The sequence below is a fragment of the Pezoporus occidentalis genome, unplaced genomic scaffold (assembly GCF_034315485.1).
Source record: "Pezoporus occidentalis ecotype Australia unplaced genomic scaffold, CSIRO_AGI_Poc_V1 ctg20, whole genome shotgun sequence".
NCBI lineage: Eukaryota > Metazoa > Chordata > Aves > Psittaciformes > Psittacidae > Pezoporus > Pezoporus occidentalis.
In genome coordinates, this window is record NW_026913856.1 from 7,058,636 (window position 1) to 7,077,849 (window position 19,214).

The 19,214-nt window shown below is 41.7% G+C and overlaps 1 protein-coding gene across 2 annotated transcripts in view; it reads left to right on the forward strand.

Moving 5' to 3' along the window:
* The first annotated feature begins 5,140 nt into the window (after positions 1-5,140).
* The window catches only part of USP10 (ubiquitin specific peptidase 10), a 51,283-nt gene continuing 37,209 nt past the window's right edge, over positions 5,141-19,214 (forward strand). For both annotated transcript variants that reach the window (XM_062618345.1, XM_062618346.1), the window contains exon 1: positions 5,141-5,300. In XM_062618345.1, coding sequence (XP_062474329.1) covers positions 5,280-5,300 — 21 coding nt within the window. In that variant the 5' untranslated portion in view covers positions 5,141-5,279. The remainder of the gene's footprint in view (positions 5,301-19,214) is intronic.

Sequence of the window (19,214 nt, forward strand, 5' to 3'; positions counted from 1 at the left end):
TTCATCACCGTCTGACTTGTGTATTGATTTAAGGGAGGCTTTCCTTTTTGAGAAACTGCAGAAGGAATTTTGTAATTATGTTTAAGTGGCACTGATAATAGTGGAAACATTTTAAAAGGCAGAAGCTAAATGTAACAATATGAAGTAGAAAATTAAATTCTCTGGCTAATCCACCTTTTCTGCATGGTGCTCCAAACCAGGCAGTCAGAAACTACTTTGCACATCTTTCGCAGCTGTGAGCAAAAGACCTGATCCAGTTTATATAGTGGTTTCAAATACAGCACTTAATGGGGAGTAGACAAACACATTAGGACTTCATAACTTTAAACTTAATTGCAGGGGCAGAACAGAACCTCAGTACTCATCAAGGAAAACTTTATTTTTCCCAGTCCATTTATCATCCCTTTGAAAACAGAGGCTAGAAGTGAGTATGGGACATCTCTCACATTACCAGAGGCCACTGGGGTATCGTACCTCTTGTTGCCGTAAGCATTTCTCCACTATTGTATGAAGAAGTTATTACCATTTGCACCTCTGAGAGCCACAGCAGTTAAGCACTGCCAAAAGCAGTCTGGCAGCATGGATTTTGGATGTTATGAACCCAGACATGGCTTATCATCACTCAGGAAGTGTTGGGAGACAGCACATGATGCCTGAAAATAAGTGGAGCTCCCAAGTGCTTGAACTGCTCTGCGCAATCGGTGTGTTGGAATTCTGCAGAAATGAACGAATATGTATGACACAAGTGAATTTCTACTTTGATTTTCGAGGTCTGAACAGCTCCTTGGGTGAGTAATTAAAATGGGTAGACAAAAGGCATATTCTCCTGGTCTGTGCTTCTAGAATCACTCTGGCTCCTGCACCTGCCTTCAACTTCAAGCTCTATAAAATGTTTTAGTTCTCACCAGGAAGTACAGATCTTTCTTCCTGCCCTGGGGAGAAATAAGTACTGCTCTATCTCCTTTTAGAAAGGCTCCTATTGCCAAATTGTGAGGAAAGCTCGTTTTACCTGACGCAGAGCAGCTACCAAAAACCTCAGGCTTTCTCTTCCCACACTTCCATGCCTGTACCTTTGCATCAGCATTGTCGAGTAACTGCTGCCTGTAACACCAATGTTAGATAACATAAATCCCTTGAGATACCTTAAGGAAAAATCACTGACTAAGAGATGAAGGTGTTCTGAAGGCTTGAGAAAGAAGCTGGAAATATTTCTGTTGAGAAAAATGTGCCCCAGTGTCTCTTTGTCTGTCTGTCTCCATAAGATCAAACTGCATTCCTCCAAATACTGGTGATTTTCCATGTGCAGTTTAGGATTCAGTATTTTTTAAAGTGACAGATTTTGGCTTCTTGTCATATTTCAGTTCTCATGAATGTAATAATGAGTGAGAAGCTAATTACTCTTTTGTGCCCTTACAGTTTTGAGCTGTCTCACAGGCACTGGATCAGGGCTGATGTATCCCAAGTCCAGATGGAGGTATCCTGTCTGTGTGCTGTGCGTCTGAGCACAAAGCATCTCCAGCTACTCAAAATTTCCTTCTCCCTTCTGACAACTCCATGATTCAGTGAGAGACAGACAGTGCAGCAGCGAGTTTGTTGATCCCACATGCATTTTTTAGCATCACACAGGCTCTTTTTGGAATTGCAAGTGGCTTTGGGAAAATGCGTACCTTTGTTTATACCCTGATGGGTTTGGTGACAGAACATGAAAGGAAAGTGAGATGTAAGACTTGCAGGTCTTTTTTGAGACTGCAGCCCTAAACCAGATGATTGCATGAGAGGAGAGAAGGCTCATGTTGAAGATAAGGATGAGTAAGTCACAAATAATTCAGCCATGAGGTCTGAATAGATAATTGAAACAGAGAACATACTGAGCCAAGCCTCCACATGATCTACTAAAGGCTTGCCCAGACTTCAAATTTGTTTCAGCTTGACTTGAACTGGTCCATACTGAACTTCCTTACATTGACAAATTAAATGCATTCGTTACAATTTCCCTGCAAATTTAGAAATACAGAGTTTGAAGCCAGGCTTGCATTACTGAATTTTTGGAATGTAACATTTGCTATTGGTGTTCTTTGCTACTTGGCTTATTGTGTCCACCCACTTCTGGCCTCTGCAATTCAGGCCACAGCAAGTTAAAACTTATTCTGTAGTCTTGTTTCAGTGCTCTGGGTACTCCAAAGTATAAGGCTTTGGGAAAACCTCAGGAGAGACTATCCAGTGATAGCAGCTGTCCAAAAAGAAAAGAGGTTCAACAAGAAGGACCAAAGCCAAGTTCTCCAAAGGAAGGAGAAGCACTTTATCAGGGTTGTAAAAATGTGGTTATAATCATGACAAGCAAAAAGGACCTCCTTCAGCAGTGACTTCTGTTCCTTCTCACAGGCACCACATCATGTAACAAACAGCCTTTGGGCCTCTATGACCACAGTGAAAACAGCTTCATCTACCTCCCTCCAGCAAAGCTCACAGCACCTCTTGGACCTCATGCTGGAGGAGCTCTGTGGCAGCTTTGCTTGACAGTGCCTCTGGGGATCCTGGCCTAGATTAGGTTCATTTTAAATGGAAAACCTGAGACTCAAGGAGTCAGCAGACCCATAAGCAAACACCCCTCCTGGCAAAGCCCACCAGGGAATATAGCTGCTGCCTGTAAGTACTTTATGACAGGCAGTGGTGAGGGCAGAGGAAAAAGAGCTCCCTCCCCAACACTGTTTTTGTGCCATTATGGGCTCAAAGTTGGCACTACCATGGCCCCTCAGATTCTTGGTGCTTTAAGTAATGTTTCTAGGTTTTCTCTACACAGCAGCCACCTTGGCTTTCTGTGTCTTAATCCCCCCAAATACAGTACAGCGCTGTTTTCTTTTTTTCCCCGTTGAATCCCATTACCTGAATGACTGGAGAAGTAGCAAAGCCCTTATGGTGCCTAGAAAAAAAGGCAAAGTCCTTATCTCTGAAGAAAGTCTTCAGAGCTCCTAAAGCTCTGGGCACTGGGAGGAACCTTTACATGGACAGCAGGACACCTCCCATAGTGATCAACCAGTTCTTGCAACACTCCAGGAAGATACCCTCCTCCACCCTGAAAGAACAGATGTGTGGGTCCTGGTTGCTTCAGAAAAGTCATACATATAAATCCCTTCACCTCCTGGGTGCTGTCATGAGAACAGGTCTTTCGATACAGCAAAATTGTGAGGAGTTTGATTTGGAAGGTTGAGCCATTCCCAAACACTTTTCATTTCCTGTGGGATAAAAACAATTACAGCAGTTACTGGGAGGCAGCTAAACTGGGAGTAGCTTATTCAGCTCACTAGCTAACATCAGACAACACTTTATTTCCCCAGCCATGGACCACGTTCGTTGTTGATCACTTCACAAAGTAATTAAGTCAGTACCAAGTTGTTAAGAACATTACTTTACTCCATGAATCTTAAGAGCATGGATACACTGAAAGAAATATAGCATTTTTTTTTTTTTAAGTCAGAAATACAGCATGCTGTTTGTGAGCTGTAATTCATGGCCACTGGCATAAAGGATAGATATAAAGAAAACTGATTTGGGCACTGCAGTAAGTGGTAATGCAATAACAGACCGTTAAAATGGCAAAAATGAATGATAAAAGAGAACTGAGGAGCAAACTTCCCAGCAGGTAAGTAAGTTTCTGCAAAACAATAAAGTTTCCTTTTACAATAGAACTTGCAAAACTTGCATTATTGCAAAATATTGTGGTAAATTAAGAGACTTTACAATGAAACTGTATTAAGATGGGATAGTATTTGAAGGCGTTTTAAATGATGCTGAATTACAAGGCAGTGCCTTTATGCGCATGTAGGTTTCTGCCACCAGCTACAGCATTTAACAGTATTGGTATTCGAATTAACCAGCTTTCAAGTGGGAAGTACTGTTCTCATTTGTGTATCAGCTATTTGAAGGGGCTTTTTCCAGCAAAAACAGCCTCTTTATTTAGGCAGCGCTGTGGGCAGAAGGGAATTTTGCCTTCAAGCGGATGAGCTAAGTAAGGGTTTTCAGTCCTTTATTTACCTTGTAAATGAGACTCCCGAGGGGAGAGGGGGTTTCAGACCTTTGAAATGCTGTATGCAAAAGTCCTATACATTTGTCTCCCCTTTTGTTCCTCCCTTTTCATATTAAACAGCCGTTTTTACTGCTAGTTCTCTGCCCTGGGACAGAAGAGCAACACTTGCTAGAATCACAAGGGAGCGGCAGCACGGGTGTGCCTGCTGAAAGGACAGAGGCCGATACAGAAAATCATTCGCTGTCATGAGCACACATGAAGTGCTGTACTTGGTAAACGGAGAGGCAAACGTCCTTATCGGGGGGAGGTGGATCAACCTTCTTCCCACTGCCTCCTCTCTCAGCAGCCAAAGAAACAAAGTTATTTATTTCCCTTTCTTCTCTTCAACTTTCACGGTAATGTTAAGCTTTCCCTACCATTTGCATCCCAACTGAACGAGACTTTTGCAGGATTTGCCAGTTTAAGGAGAAAAAAAAAAAAAAAAAAAAAAGGAGTAAATTAACAACTAATATAATGGATTCTCGCCTGGGGGTTTCAGAATTCGGTTATGAGTCAGTCCGCTCAAAACCATGAGATTGGCTTAGTCACTTGAGGTTTTTTTTTCCCAGATACAAACAATGAACCCATTCCCACTCGTTATTTGGGTCAGAAGTGGGACAGCTTCGCTTTGCCTCACACGGGCACGGGTACCTGCCGGAGCAACCGCTGCCGTGCGGCTTGTTAACAACCTCATGAGGTGAACCCTGCGTTAACTCCTCTGGGGCAGCCTGGCTCCGTGCAGTTTTCCGCTGCGTTTCTCCTGCACCGCTCCTCCTCACTGCAGCAGCACAGGGCCGGCCGAAGCCAACGGCGATGTGGGGCCAGGCTCCCGCCAGCGGCTTCCCTCAGCCTGGGCGCCCCTCACAGCAGCTCCCCCTCCCCAGCCAGTGCCCGGGGGCTGAAACCCAAGCGGTTTGGCACCGCCTCGCCCATCCTCCCGCCTCTGGGCGGCCCCTCGGAGAGACGGACCCGCTCCCCGCCGCCGCACCCCTACCTCAGAGCCGCCCTGGCCGCCACCGCGCCTGCGCAGCCCCCGCCGCCCGCCCCGCACACAGGCGCAGAGGCTCGCCCGCCACGCCCCTCGTTATCCGTGCGCAGGCGCAGTGCGCACCGCCTGCCCGCCCGGCTGGTGCGTGCAGGAGAGAAAATGGCGGCGGCGGGGGCAGCAGCGTGAAGCGCACGGCAGACGCCGAGCTCCCCACGGACAAGGGGTGCCATGGCGGTCAACGGCGCGCAGGTATGGCCTGTGCCCCCGCTGCCGTCTCCGGGTGTCGCGGGGGTTCGTGAGGGGCCGCCAGCGGCTGCCGGGCCCCGTGTCGCGGCTCGCCGAGTGGGGGGGAGCGTGGTGGCCGGGACTAGGCCTAGGGTGATTCTGCAGCTTCATTGAATCTCCTGAGGGCGGTGGAGCCGCCTCACTGCCCGCCGGGACGGCGGCATCCCGCTCCGCCGGCCCCGCGGAGGGAACCAGCGAGCTGGGGATCGCTCCTTCGCCGGGCCGGTGTCACTGCGCCTCGGCGGAGGGAAGGGGCGGAGGCGGCATGCGGAGCTTTCGCGAGGTGAAGCCGGTGCTGTGCCCTTTTCTGTCTGAGCCAGCGCAGAGAGGGGATGTGGGGGGAAAAAGGCGATAGTTTGTGCGTATTCCTTTTTGGAGCAGGGGAAGAGATAGAAACGAGTATATAATGAGAAGGGGATATGGAGATTTGTAGGCTAATTCCCCCCACCCTCCGCCCAAACACTCAGTAAATCTCAATGCATTGGGCTGCAAAAGGCTGAGTGTTGCAGGATCGCTGTGCATGGAGGTGCGTGTCCACTTTCCTCGTCTCCCACTAACTAAAGCAGCCAAAAGATGTGTGCGCGGAGTAGAAGAAAAGCTGCGGTTGTGGTAGTTTTTCAGTGGAAGTTGAAAGTTCGATTCCTGGTGTAACCTCGTGTCTGCTTAGAGCAAGTGATCGAGTGGGGTAATTTCACTGTTTCTTTCCTGTAGGATTTCGGTTCCCAAAAGCTTTAAAGCAAAAATATCGGGCTGTGCATGTGGTGCACTGTGGTGTGTGTTTGCAAGACTTCGCACAACTTTGGTTTTAGCAAATAATGAAGTTTAGAAAGCTTTGTTCATGCTAAAGATGATTTTATTAAGAAAACGTGTCTTTTGTGGTAGAAAATACCTTTTATGTAGTTTAAGTGTTTGAAACGAAATTACGCTTTAATTCTGAGTTCTGCTTTTGTTAATGGCAGTTGAGATACATACACTAGTGGTCCTGACAGTGATTTTTCCATAAACAAAAGCCTGACTGGTGAAAACTATAATAACATTTCTTGTCCAGCTTGATTTATTTATGTTTGGAAAAAAGAGGGACATTATTTTCTTAATGTGAGTGTTCTGAGGACAGTTGCAGTTTCTGGAGTTTCTTTAAAATTTTAAAGTGTTCTTAAGTTTAGTATCGTTCGATTTTTATTTTACTGTTGAGAAACTGCAGTTCGTTTTGGACACCTTTTTCTAATGAATGCTAGTTTGAATGCTCATATATCGAAAGAATTCAGTGTCTGTCTCCGAAGCTGTTTTACTCCTTGCCCTCCCCCTCAGTACTCTCAGCACTAGGCAGAAGTGCATGTGGTCGGTTGGATAACACTGGGTTTTACACTACAGCTGTTTTTTCTGGATTTAGAAAAATTAAAGACATTTTTGTGTCTGTACTTTAATTAAGTTGGTGTACCTTGAAACACAAGGAAGTTCAGCTGATGATTTAGTTCATGGTGAAGCAATACACAGCTGTAATTAAAACTTAGACTGTAAAGTCATGTTAGTACTAACTTTCACATAGACTATTTTAACTCAATCCCTATAGGTAAAGGGATATATTTAGGTCTCGTGAGGGTTGCTCCTTCAGTTCATGTATCATTTGGAAGCAAATCTGTAGGATATCTTTCAGTTAATGCTTGTTTGTGCCATTAAATGCAGCCTATCCTTGTGTTTTGTTTTATTTTTACATTAATAAATCAGTTTATTTAAATGCTGTCTGGGATTTATATGACTGTATATTCTAGAGCAGTTTAATGCTATAATGCTGAAGTAAGTTAATATTTTGGATTCTCGCATGCCTGAAGATGCAGCTTTTTATTGCAGGATGGTAGTGTTGCAGATCGGTAGATATACTTTGATAAAATTCTGTTCTGAAAACATAAATAACATCATTTGGTGATTATGTTTGTGTCATAATGCAGAGTCTGAGGCAAAAGTGCTCACTTTTCCCTTGTGACTGTAATTTGAGCGTACCGTAATTGAGACATAAATTTTTTTTTGTCACATGAGGCAAAAAGAAGTCTTCAAGAAAATCGTGTTCTTTTAATAGCTAAAATGGGTAGTCAAATTTCTGCCAGTTAATGGGTTCATGTAGTAGTGAGCAGAAATACTTCGTTAGGCACTTTACACGTTCTAACAAATAAATCATGAAACGCAACCGTATCGTTTATTTTCAAAGGGACATTAATTTTGGACAGCCGGGTAGTCAGCAAGCATGAGTATATGGAAACACAGGTTAGACATTGCTGGTCATTTGTACCTCTCTATTGCATGTCATTATTTCATAATAATTTAATGAGATACTTAAGTATTGCTGTCAGTTTTCTAGGTGTGTTCTGAGTATATTCAAAATCTGTAAGGTTTTTTATTAGTACGAGCTAAAAGTAAACTTGCTGTATCACTACAGGCTTTGCATGATGCTACAGATGTTGAACTGATGTAGCACAGGGTATAGCTGAAACCATTTGTCATCAAGGTCATCTAAATTAATTTATTTATTTTTTTAAGACATTTAAAAAACTATTTCCCTGTTTGGAAAGAGTAATGCTCTGTAGACACTGTATAAACAGTTGTTCTAGCCACTTTTCCTATTCTTTTTCATAGAAAGAATTAATACAAACTCATAATTTATAAATCTTGTGAAAACAAGTTAAACAGAAGAAAGGATACCATAGCAGAATGAATCATTTATGCTTGTTTTGTTCTTTCACCATTACTGTGGTGTCATATTAGCTCAGTGCCATTTTAAATGTATCATATTGTCCCTAGACCCAGCTGAAGTAAAAACTGGTTGAGTTTTGAGTTCAGGAAAAGCTGAACAAGCTCATAGGCTGCTACTCATCCTCACCCAAGCCTGTGTCTGGCCTGCCAACCAGAATAACTGGAACTCAGAACATGACATGCAATCTGACTCCCTGAAATACTGCACTGCAAACTGCCTCTTTTATGGCCACTTGGAGTGTTGCTCCCTGGCAGGGTGTAGTTTGATGTTCCCTTAAGCCAGCACTGTTTCTGGAAGGAGGAAAAAAAAAAAGGCTGCAGTCTGTAGGCATTTCTTCTGTGCTGTCTTTGCAGTGTATTGCCTGATGTTTGTGGGTGACCTTCATCAGGAAATCGATCTGTCTCGAAAATACTCTTAAGAAAACCAGGGTTGCTCTGCAGCTGCATGAGTTTCTTGCTGTGTGAGTGCTAGCTTGCTTGCATCTGTGCAGATGTGTATAACTTGACAGGGTCCTTACAGGCAGAAAGAAGTGTTTGGAGAGAGGGCAGTGTAGATTTTGTCTGTCAAGTTTGTGAAACACGCTGATAACTCGGGAGGACAACCCGAACAATGAAATGAAAGGTGGCTGTGGGTAGGGGCTGGCAACAGTGGGTTTGGATGGAGGTGTTAGAGTACATCGTGTTGTCATAGCTGCTGCTTCTACCCTGTCCTGGTCAGTTACTGTACTGTGTTTTAAAGGGGTGAAGAAGCTGGATTTGCCTCCCTTCGTTTTTGAGTCCTGCTTTCATTGCTCAGAAGGGCCTTCTGAGCGAAAAGGGTTTGTTCTTTTGCTAAAACTTCTGCCAGTGGAGTGAGTAGTTGTAAGCTTCTGTGGTCTCAGGAATTCATACTGCAGCAGAAGCTGTGAGTTTAGGTAGCCAGAAGATACCGTTTGCCTTTCTAAAATGTGAATGGTGGATCCATGCAGAGCACAGTGGGTGAATGTGGGTTGGTTTAAAAAAAGCAAGTCTGAGAAAACTGGCATAGAACTTAAATTTGGAACTATATGGCAGCATGCAAATACTAGAATAAACTCTACAGGTTTTGTGAATCACTGCTATTTATTCTGCGCATTCTAGACTATAGCACTGATTTGGGGCCTTCTTAGAATAGATCCAGCCATTTACCTATTAATAAATCCAGTTTCTCTAGGCAGTTGCTTAGACACACTGCTTTTTCCGTATATGTAGCTGTTAAAATACTTGTAAAGTTAAGTGGGGTTTTGTTTATAGGTAAACTAAGCAGTCTCATTTCTGTTTAGTGACACACACACAACATGCTGTGTCGTACAAAACAGCAAAATCTTGTTGTAATAGAAGTTGCTGGCCTTGGGCCATTGGATTATAGTCATTTGTCACTCTAATGCCATTTCAGCAATGTAGATGTTCATTTCCAAAGAATTAAACATGCTAGAACTGCAGTTTTCCTTTTTGATGGAAGTGTTTTATGTGTGATGATTAAACATACAACTGGGGATTATGGAACAAAGAGTTATGCTTAATGGTGAAAAACTGTGTGTGTGTGTGTGTGTGTGTGTGTACGTGTGTGTGTATATGCAAACAGTCCATAATGGAATAGTCTAATACTGGGATTCTAAACCCTATCTTTATTTCGTGAAACCGTAACATATGCATTTAAGACTATGTTTTAAGTATTGCCAGTAATGGTGCCATGGTGATTATTTTTTAAACACTTTAAAGGATTTTGTTACATTAGTGCTCATGTTAATGTATTCATTAATGCTCTAATAGAGTAAAACTTTGAAGTACATTAGTTTTTTCATTTTGTACTTGACTCCCTAATACCTAATTTAATTGCAGATGTTCTTGATATTTTAAATAGACTTAAGAACTTTTCCTCCTGGATTGACAGCATAAGATTTGTTGATTTTCTGGGGCGTGCTACAAGGCCTGTTTTCCTTCATGTACAGTTAGGCAGGAGATAGCTTAAATCACAGCAGCTGTAACAAAGTGTTTGTGCGAGGTTTAAGGAAAAGCATGTGTTTAACATAAAACTAATGGCCTTCTTGAGATACCATGATAGTCACAAATGCTAGTGCCATACAAACTGGAGGAAATTTGCAAGAGTGCTTTTGGGAATTTTTCTGCTAATACAATTGTATGTGGATTCATATCATGTATGGAAGTTCTAAAAGAAGCATTGTAAGATATTTGCGTTGGAATTACAGTAGAAAAGAAAGGGATATGGATCAGCTTCCACTGAATGTAAGGTGAACTCAAACAGGAAAATCACTTAAGGTTTCTGCAACTTTTTTACTTTGGGTAAACAACCCAACTGGGGATGAGCTTTGAGGTGGAAGAGAAAATGCCCTATCTGTAAGAAACTGTAAAGAAGAACATATCTGTAAAGACTGTGTGAAAAAATGCATTAAAAAGACCCCAAACAAATAATGTGAGAAAGTAGGTTTTCTTCAGAGAATTCTGTGTATGAAAGATTTATTTTTGTTTCATTTGAACTAAACAGTAGAAATAGCTGTATTCCCTCAGTGCAGCAGGCATGTTTTTCTCGTGTATTTAGAGCCTGCTGTAGTGATTCACAGGTTTCCTGCCTCATTTTTCCCCATGAGTGTTGCATGCTGGCAGTGTATTTACCAGTGTCACTTATAATATGGAAAATTGTATATCATTGAAGTAGAGAAGCGAAGGCTTTTGTTGTGAAAATAATCTGTCTTGTTGGAGTATGATTCCTCTAGGTAGTGTAAAAACATGTTACCAATAGTAATTCTCAGAGTGTCAAGGTAATGTTTGTGTATTCATGAGTACTTAACATCTTTGCCGTATGCACATGCCTGTCTCAGTGGGAACATGTATATAATTTGCTCTTTAGCTTCTATTGCTAAAATAGACATAAGTTGGTTGAGAGTCACCTATTATAAGCATTGAAAACCCCTAGAACGCAGGTGGGATTACCCCAGGTATCAGGTGACTAGAGTGACTTTAGATGAGCTGACTTCATTGTGTGAACATATGAAGGCTTCAGATGCTGTACGTGGTATCAAACCACAGGTGTTCTCACTCCTGGTTTTCTGGTGTAGCAAAGTTCTGTTGCACATACCTCTCGTTTGAACAGGCTGAGTGTAAATTGTAAAGAGGGAGATGAATTCAGAGCTAATCTTGACAAGGTGGGAGTTAAAGAAATGACTCTGACAGGAAAAAGGAAGATAGAGGCAAGATTCTGATAATCCCTGTGATTCTTGCTGTAGGCATTAGGATGGGTGGAAAGGGAAGTGGAAAAAGTTCAGTTGCTAGTTCAATGGTAGCAACAGGCAATTAGATTAATCACATGCAAATAATGTTTTTTTGGACCATGCTACTGAGAAAGGTATTTGGTTAAAAGTGATGCTGTACATGTACATAAAATGGGATGGTCTTGTCATTTTAAATATGATTAGGTATGACAAAAGGAGAGGGGAAATAAAGCAGAGAGGGATCACTGTCGGCACAAGTTATGGCTGAAGGAGAATTAAGTTATCCTGAATTCCAGTCTAGGTCAGCCTATCCATTAAGTCAGATGGTCTCAAATAATAACTAGCTGTTACTAGAGAGTAAGAAACAGTGCTTTAATGTCAGTAAGGCATGGCAAACCTCACTTGCTGTTCTTCTCCTGCCTTTGGTATACAAAATCAAAGCTGCCACTGTTTGAAAATTCCCGGGGAGCGCTGTAGATAATTGATACAAAGTTGGAAAAAAGTCAAAATTTATTTAGGGCGTTCCCAATACACATTTTCTTCTTGTCAGCTAAAGGCTGTGACCATTCGGCTATTGCCACTTTTAACAAGAATTTCAAGCTTCCGTGAATCGCAGATAGCAAAAGCTTCCTAACAAAATTTAAGACGGCCAAAAAAGGGTTTATGTTGTTAACGTGCTTGCAGTGCTTTCATGTGTCTCATTCTTGATAGCCATGAAAGGAACAGAAAGTGTAAGTGCAGCAGAATGGTAAAGTATGAAAGAGGAGTAATCAGCTTTCAGTGCAAGAGTAAAGCTGTTGCTTTTGCTCTTGTCAACAGGTTTGACTTCTCAGTCTTTTGAACTTTGCCTTTGTTCAAATACAACACTGAATTGGGGTGGTCACTCTTGTTGCTGCCAGTCAGACTGGCTGTAAATACCAGATGCCGGCGTGCTGTGTTTTAGATGTTGCCAAAGACTCAGAGTTTCCTTAGCTGGGGAGGATAAAGGTAATGGACTTGTATGTTACTTGGTACTAATGATTGTCACATAAAGGCCATTATGGTTTTCTGCTTTGATGTAATTGCATCTTTAAAATAGAGATTTCCCTGAGTTTTCATTAGTGTTCACCCCTGGAATGATGCTTTAGGGCAGTTGTGCACATTTTTTTTTCCTTTGTTTTGTACTGCTGCTGTTAATGGTGTGTACCATAGGCAGGAGTTGCAGTGGCCCAGAGGGATCCCGCATTCGCAGAGGTAGTGCTTGAGTGTGTGCTGAAGCTACATGGTATATGTGCATGTGCAGTGTTTTTATGGTAGTATGACTTTATAGTTTGAATTCATCAAAGTGTTTTTCTAGTCAAAAATCTTAGGGCTTAGCTAAGAGCCAAGGGATTTTACGGCCCTTTGGGTGCATAACAAATTTTGTATAGATGTTTGTGCTTCAAATTTGTTTATTTTATGACGGGTTAAAAAAAAAAAGTGCTTCTAATTAACGAGCAACTGGTTATTATCTTTGAAAGTCAACACCAAGTGTCCAGCACATCTAGTGTGTTTACTGAGTAGCCAGAGGTTGCAGTATTTGATAATGGCAGACATCGCTGATTTGAAACTTAGTTTAGTTTGTATTTTATGCTCTATTTGCAAAACAGCCACTTTGAATAGTAGCTTGAGCGACTGATTGTGTTTACCAAATGTTTTTATGATTTGCAAGAGTTTTTCATTGGATTTGGGACCAAAAGAGGCATTGCACAGCCACAAGAAAACATTTTCTTTCAAAGGCTGCCTACATTGGTGGTGTGTCAAAGTGGAAAGTATTATAAATTCCAGATACGCGTGCTGAAGTATGATGCGTGGCCTTACCGCTGTTGCTCAGCCCTGGGCCTTGTCAGCGTTGCAGATTAGATGGCAGTTTGCGAGTATTCACATGGGGACCCCTAAAATGCTCTTACACCTTTGAACCATAGATGGAGAAGGGAGAGGACAGAAGAAGCTGCTGGCATTGCAGACATGCTCATGAACATAAGGGGTGTGAGCAGGGACACTGCAGACAGCAGCTGCTTCTGTCTCTGCCCTTGCAGTGAGTAAAGCCAGTGCTGTGTCATGTTTGTCTCCCCTGCCATGTATTGGCATTCCCATTTGTAGATAGCTGGATGTGCAGGCCAAAGAAGTGGTGGCTGCAGCTCCTACCTGGGTAGAGGCCATCAGATGCATACTCTGATCTCACAGTGTTGTGGGCTTTATCAGTAATAGTGTGTCAGAGTATACTCTGGTTTAGTCCCTTTTCTGCCCTCAGTAAGCAAGAGGATTTCAGTATCTTCAATATCGTGAATGTGTTGGGAAGGATCTTGAGTGCTGTGTTTTGTGTTCTGTTCTTTCATAATGTGCAAGAGAAATCTGACTGCTATCAGATCTCATGTAAGGAAAGACATGAAGTAGCACCGCTATCGGAGTTACTCTTTTGAAATGATCTACCTAAAAAATAAAGGTCAGTGTTGTTACCAAAGTGTCCTACTGTTGTTACCAAAGTGTCCTAATGTATTCAAATCCATTTTAATGCTGCCTTTTCAAAATGCAGGTGCTTTACATGCTTACTGTCAGTGTTTTAGTTGCAGCAGTGTGTTAATACATGCATTCATTTTAACATAAATACATAAAATTGTGTTGCAGATACTTAAGCTGTAAACCTACCTCAGGAGGAGGTGGCATATGTGTGGTGTCCCAGTTTTCATTTTAACTTTCATGCCACTTCAAAATACAAAGTGGCTCTCATGGGTAGTGCCAGATCCTCTCAGGTTCCCACCTGCCACTTGCCACACATAAGGCTGGTAGAGGAGATAGATGGCTGTGTATATACAGAGGATCAAACCAATGTAGATGGTATTCTCTGCCCAGGGGACATGCAGCATGCGTGTCATGTGGTGAAGTAATGGAAGGGGCTCGAGTTCCTGCAGAGAGAAGATAGAGGAGGAACCTCCATAGAATTACTCTCAAACTTCAGCAGTCACAATGCTTAAAATATGGAAGACTTTATTATGTGGTGGTAGTTGTGTTTCGTTTCTGTGATCCCCTGGAGTCATTTACCAATCATTGTGTTTTTCACAAATTCTCTGGTTTATTTTTGGCTGTTTCTCTATGAGATTATAACCTATTTTTGGCAGGTCACGACTTTGAAAGGCGAAAGTCTTATACTTTCTTGCTCCTGGCTGCTTCCATCTTTTGCTTTGTGCTGGTTCCTCACCTCCTTCCCCCAGTGAAGAAAAATATGTAAAAAAAATCGTCTGGATCATTTTCTCTCAGAGTATAATCTCCTTGCTATTTAAACTGGGGCAGCACAGGAGGCTGGAATGCAAATCCAATTCATCAAAAAGCCAAGTAAAGTCTGTGTGGCCTTTGTGAAAGGAGCAGGTGGTGCTTGTTTTTAATGATCAGCCAGTGTTTTCCCTTAAATGTGTAGTGCCTTGCTAGGGTGGCTACCCCTCTAGCTTTTGCATTGTCTTCTTTTTACCCTCTCTTGGTGGCCAGAGTGATTCTAATAGGACTTTGCACTGCATTTAGATTAATATTAAACTTTATAAGTTAAATCTCACTCAGCTGTGGTTCATAAGCATTCAGCGTTTCTGAAATTCAGGGTTGAGATACGAAGTTAGGCCTTCAGAAGAGACATAATAAATCCTGGGTAGGTGGGCTCAGCTGCCTTCTTGAGTGTGCTAATCTGTATTCCCTGTCAGGGATGGAGTCCAGATAGCTAAGTTTTACCTCACCTAATCTTAGTCACTTTAAATCCTGCCCTGAGTAATTGCTTGTGAAAAGCATTGTGTGGCTGACACACCTAGCCGCGGTGCTCTTAGGGATAGCTTTTAGTTTTCCACAGCTTCTAGCTACTGTTATTTATAGGCTACCCACTCCCCCCCCCCCCCCCCCCCCTTCATATTCCAGTGTGTTTTTCAGCTTCCTTGACAAATGGGAAGAACAGTAGTGACCTTACTGCCCAGGGTGGAATTGTCCTCTGGGAATGGGTCTGCATTAATCCTGTGAGGCATTAGTCCTCTGTGAAGATGCGAGAAGTGGAAATGAGCAAAGAAAATATTGAATGCACACAAACTAGTGGCAATCAAATGAAGATAGAAGCAGTATGAAGTTTTGTGCAGCTTTGCTTTTGGTTATTTGATTTGAAAAACATAACTTCTCATGTAGTTTCCTTAATAGGGTGCTGTCCTGAAACTCACCTTCTGTATCTACAAGGTTAGCACCTTTACCTACACAGAAAGAGCATTCACTACTCAAGCATGTGGAGCAGTTCGCAAGAGAAGGAGTACTGTTAACAAAGCTGAGATACATACTGCTGTAGCTGAATTAAAGAGGCTTCTGACAATGTAGCAGTATTCTGTGACTCCAGAATTTTGGGTGATAATTCAACTTTTAGAGAGGAGAGTGGTGTGGTAGGCACAGACCAGTTCTTTCCATTTCTTTTTTCCCTCCTGAGCTGTCTCTACCAGTAACTTCAGATCCTGTATCATCTTTTCATCTTTCTCTTGCTCCTCATCTTTGGCATCATCAAGCCAATTACGATCTCCTTCTTGAACTACTTAAAATTGCTCTTATATTCAGACTTGTTTAATTTCTTAAAGGTGAGTTGTGCTTTTTCTTCCTAGAGCTCTACTTCTCTTCTGAATTATTTCATACAAGTCTAGATACTTGTATGAATGTATACTGATAGTTTTACTTTTTAAAGTCATGGAGGATAGAAGTAGCCTATGAGGTAAATTCAGGTATAGCAAGCACAGAAGGAAGGCGTCCTTCTGCCAGGGCACTGCCTAATGCCTCTGAAGCTTGCTAACTGGGAGCCATTAAGGGGAAAGCCTGTCTTTGTTCTGGTAGTCCGGAGCATCCTGCTTTACCAGGGTAGGAATGTAGGCTCCTTGATACTACAGTTTATGTGGATGGCAGGAAAGATAGTCCATGTGGTGTTTTTCCACCTAGAGAGTTGGAGAGTAGCTCATTGAAAACAGTCCTTCCAAATGTTAATTGCTGGAATCCCTGCTAAATAAAGATTTCACAAACCTCATAAAAACACTGATTTATAGAGCATGTCTGGAGTTTGGGTGGACTGCTGTGAGGTGTTCAAAGACAATTTGCTATTTAATGTGGCCAAAGCGGTATTCTCCAGTTGCAGAACTGATTTTAATACTGTGTTCTTAGAAGTTTGCTGTGCTGTAGGTATCTGGCACAGAAGATTGCAGCCCTAATGATTTTAGTCTGGCACAGAAAAAAAACAAAGGCTAACACCAAGGTTTTTCTGCTGGGAAGTATTAGATAAAATTACTGAGAGATTGTTTTACCTGCCCCACCTATAATAAAATAGCAGTTAAACTGGCTGTGTTCTTGAGTAACTTCATGTTCCAACTTCTCAGTGCTTATCATGCTGTAGTAAATCAGAGTAATTCAGGTCTTAATTATTTTTGTTCTTCATTATAGGAAGAGTTTACAAATTATGTGTTAGACTCAGTAACAAGTTCAAGCTGAGCTCGCAGAGCTTGAAGTAAATGTGTTTGCTGAATTATGAGTAACCAGCTTGAAGCTGGTGTTTCCAAACTTCTAGGGTGTGAAGGTAGAGGCTTAGCAGTATGTGTTTTACCCCAACGGCTGTACTTGGATAAAAAACTGAGGAAGGATCTATTTACCCATTTTGGAAGTACTTACTTTTGATATTTGCAAGGAGTGCTTACTTGAAGAATTTAATAGGAAAGTATTTTTGTTTGGCTTCTCTTTTGATTTCACATTGCAAGAAAACAGAGTGGAAAATGTTATTTCTCTGAATCACTGACAGATGTTCTGTGGGCTTGTAGTGGTGGAGCTGCTGGTGTAAAGGTGTCAAGAATTCTATCTTTTGCTCTCCAGAGAGCTAAAATTTGATGTAATCAGCAATGCTAATTCAGTTATCTTCCTTCTAGTTTGCTGTCTTGAGTGCATTTCACAGGTACTCTTGCTGTAGTCCCAGAATGAGTGCTCTTCATTACAGCTCTTGTATACCATGTGAACATACGTTCTTACCTTGAGGTCCAGTGGAAGGCTCAAATAAGGTGTTTTCTTATCAAGAATACCTGATTCTGTTTCATAGGATGCAAATTAAAAGTTATATAAAATGCAGATACAATCTTCTGGCATCTGGGCCATTGCTTTGTGATCATATGTAAGTGATACATGTGTGTTGCCCTCTCTATCGTAGTATTATTTACATAATGAAATGGTGACTGTTTTGGGCTTGCTTTGTTTTCATTTGTTTTGTAGAGCAGAAGAAAAATACCAGTTGTGGAAAGCTTTAAATGTTAAACAACAGAGTTGTTTTTTGGTGGGACAGTCTTGCTTTGGAGACCAGAAGACAGCAGAGCCTCTCTGTAGTTGGGGAACATAATAAATGTAAGATTCAGAAATGTAAGATGATGGGTAATTTTTTATTCTTCTCTCTAAAAATACAGTCCTTGCTTTACATACAGCTTCCTTGGTTGCACTTTGTGGCAGCTGCTGTTTGTTTGAAATAGAAGCATGCCAACAAGCACCTAATTTTTGGTAACAGGATGAAGAGAGTACATAAACAGAATTTGTTTTGTAGGGAATTGGCTCCTGGCAGGTTTCTGTATGGTTATTGTTAGGTTTGTTGCTCTTAATTGAAATATGTAAGTGATAAAAGCAGAAAATAGTGAAAGAGCACAAGATGTTCTGCTTTTGTGACTATTTGAATTGTAGTCTTCAAGACAAACTGTTCTGATCCACGTTGTGCGCCTGTGAGACTGTCAGGCTGCAGAGCCATTTGTTCATTAAACCTGCCTTCCCAGTAACGCCGTGGCCCCAGCTGAAATGTCACCAAATTGTGCTTTCACACTAGCCAGTGATCTGGTTTTTCTTCTGATCAGAAAGTGAACTTTTGAGAATGCTTATTCTGTTTTTTTCATAATGGAATAAATTCCTCTCAGATTAATTCATGTGAAGTGTCTGGAAAATGCCTGCCACCTTTCAGCTGTAAGAATTCTGTATTAACACCCAAGAAAGGATGGAAGGTAGTCAAGCATTGTATTTTTGAGCCTTTGATTGCTTAAATGGTAGGCAGGCAGAGTTGCACTGACTCATGGGCTTAGTTGACCTACATTTACCTAGCTCTGATCTTTCTTCGGGCACTGCGTAGATTGGTTAATGTTCTAGTTTTAAATGGCAGGCTAGTGATAAAGGACTGCAAGCTGTACTAAGAGTTTTGTCATATTTTATTGTGTTTTCAGTTGTTAAAAGCTTTAATATGCAACCGCTCCACCTCAAAAGTACAGATCCTATACCATTTTATCTGTAAAAATGGATTTTACTTTTCCATTGAGAGAATGTATCAACATGGAAATTTCTCTGGGTTTTAGGCAACTATTTTGCCTAAAATACTACTGTTTAGGCTGTGATACAACTATAAACATACGGCCAGTGGTCTTCATAACTCCTGGTTATGAGCTGTTGCTTGCGAATTCAGAAAAACCCAAACAACCAAAAAAACCATGTTCTTCAGTCTCAAGATTTTGTTTGTGTTTTCATAAACAGTTTAGCAATAAGTTTCAAAGGATTTGGAAATTCAGAAAACCTTATTGTATCAAATTAAGTAATCATCTGTGTACTAAGTCTGGATATGTTTCAGCTCAAAAGGAAGCAGAACCTTAAAGAAGGTTGTCTTTCCCTACACTTTCCACATTGACAAACCTTGAGAAAATGGGGAAGAAGTAATGGGTGAGGGAGAAGCACCTTATTTGCTGCTGGGATGACTAATGTAATAGTGTTTCCTCTGCTAATAAAATCCAGGTGCAGTCTTGTGCCCTCTTTTTTTTTGCCAGAAAACAGACCGAATGTCTTCCTCTACTCCAGCCTATCCCGATAG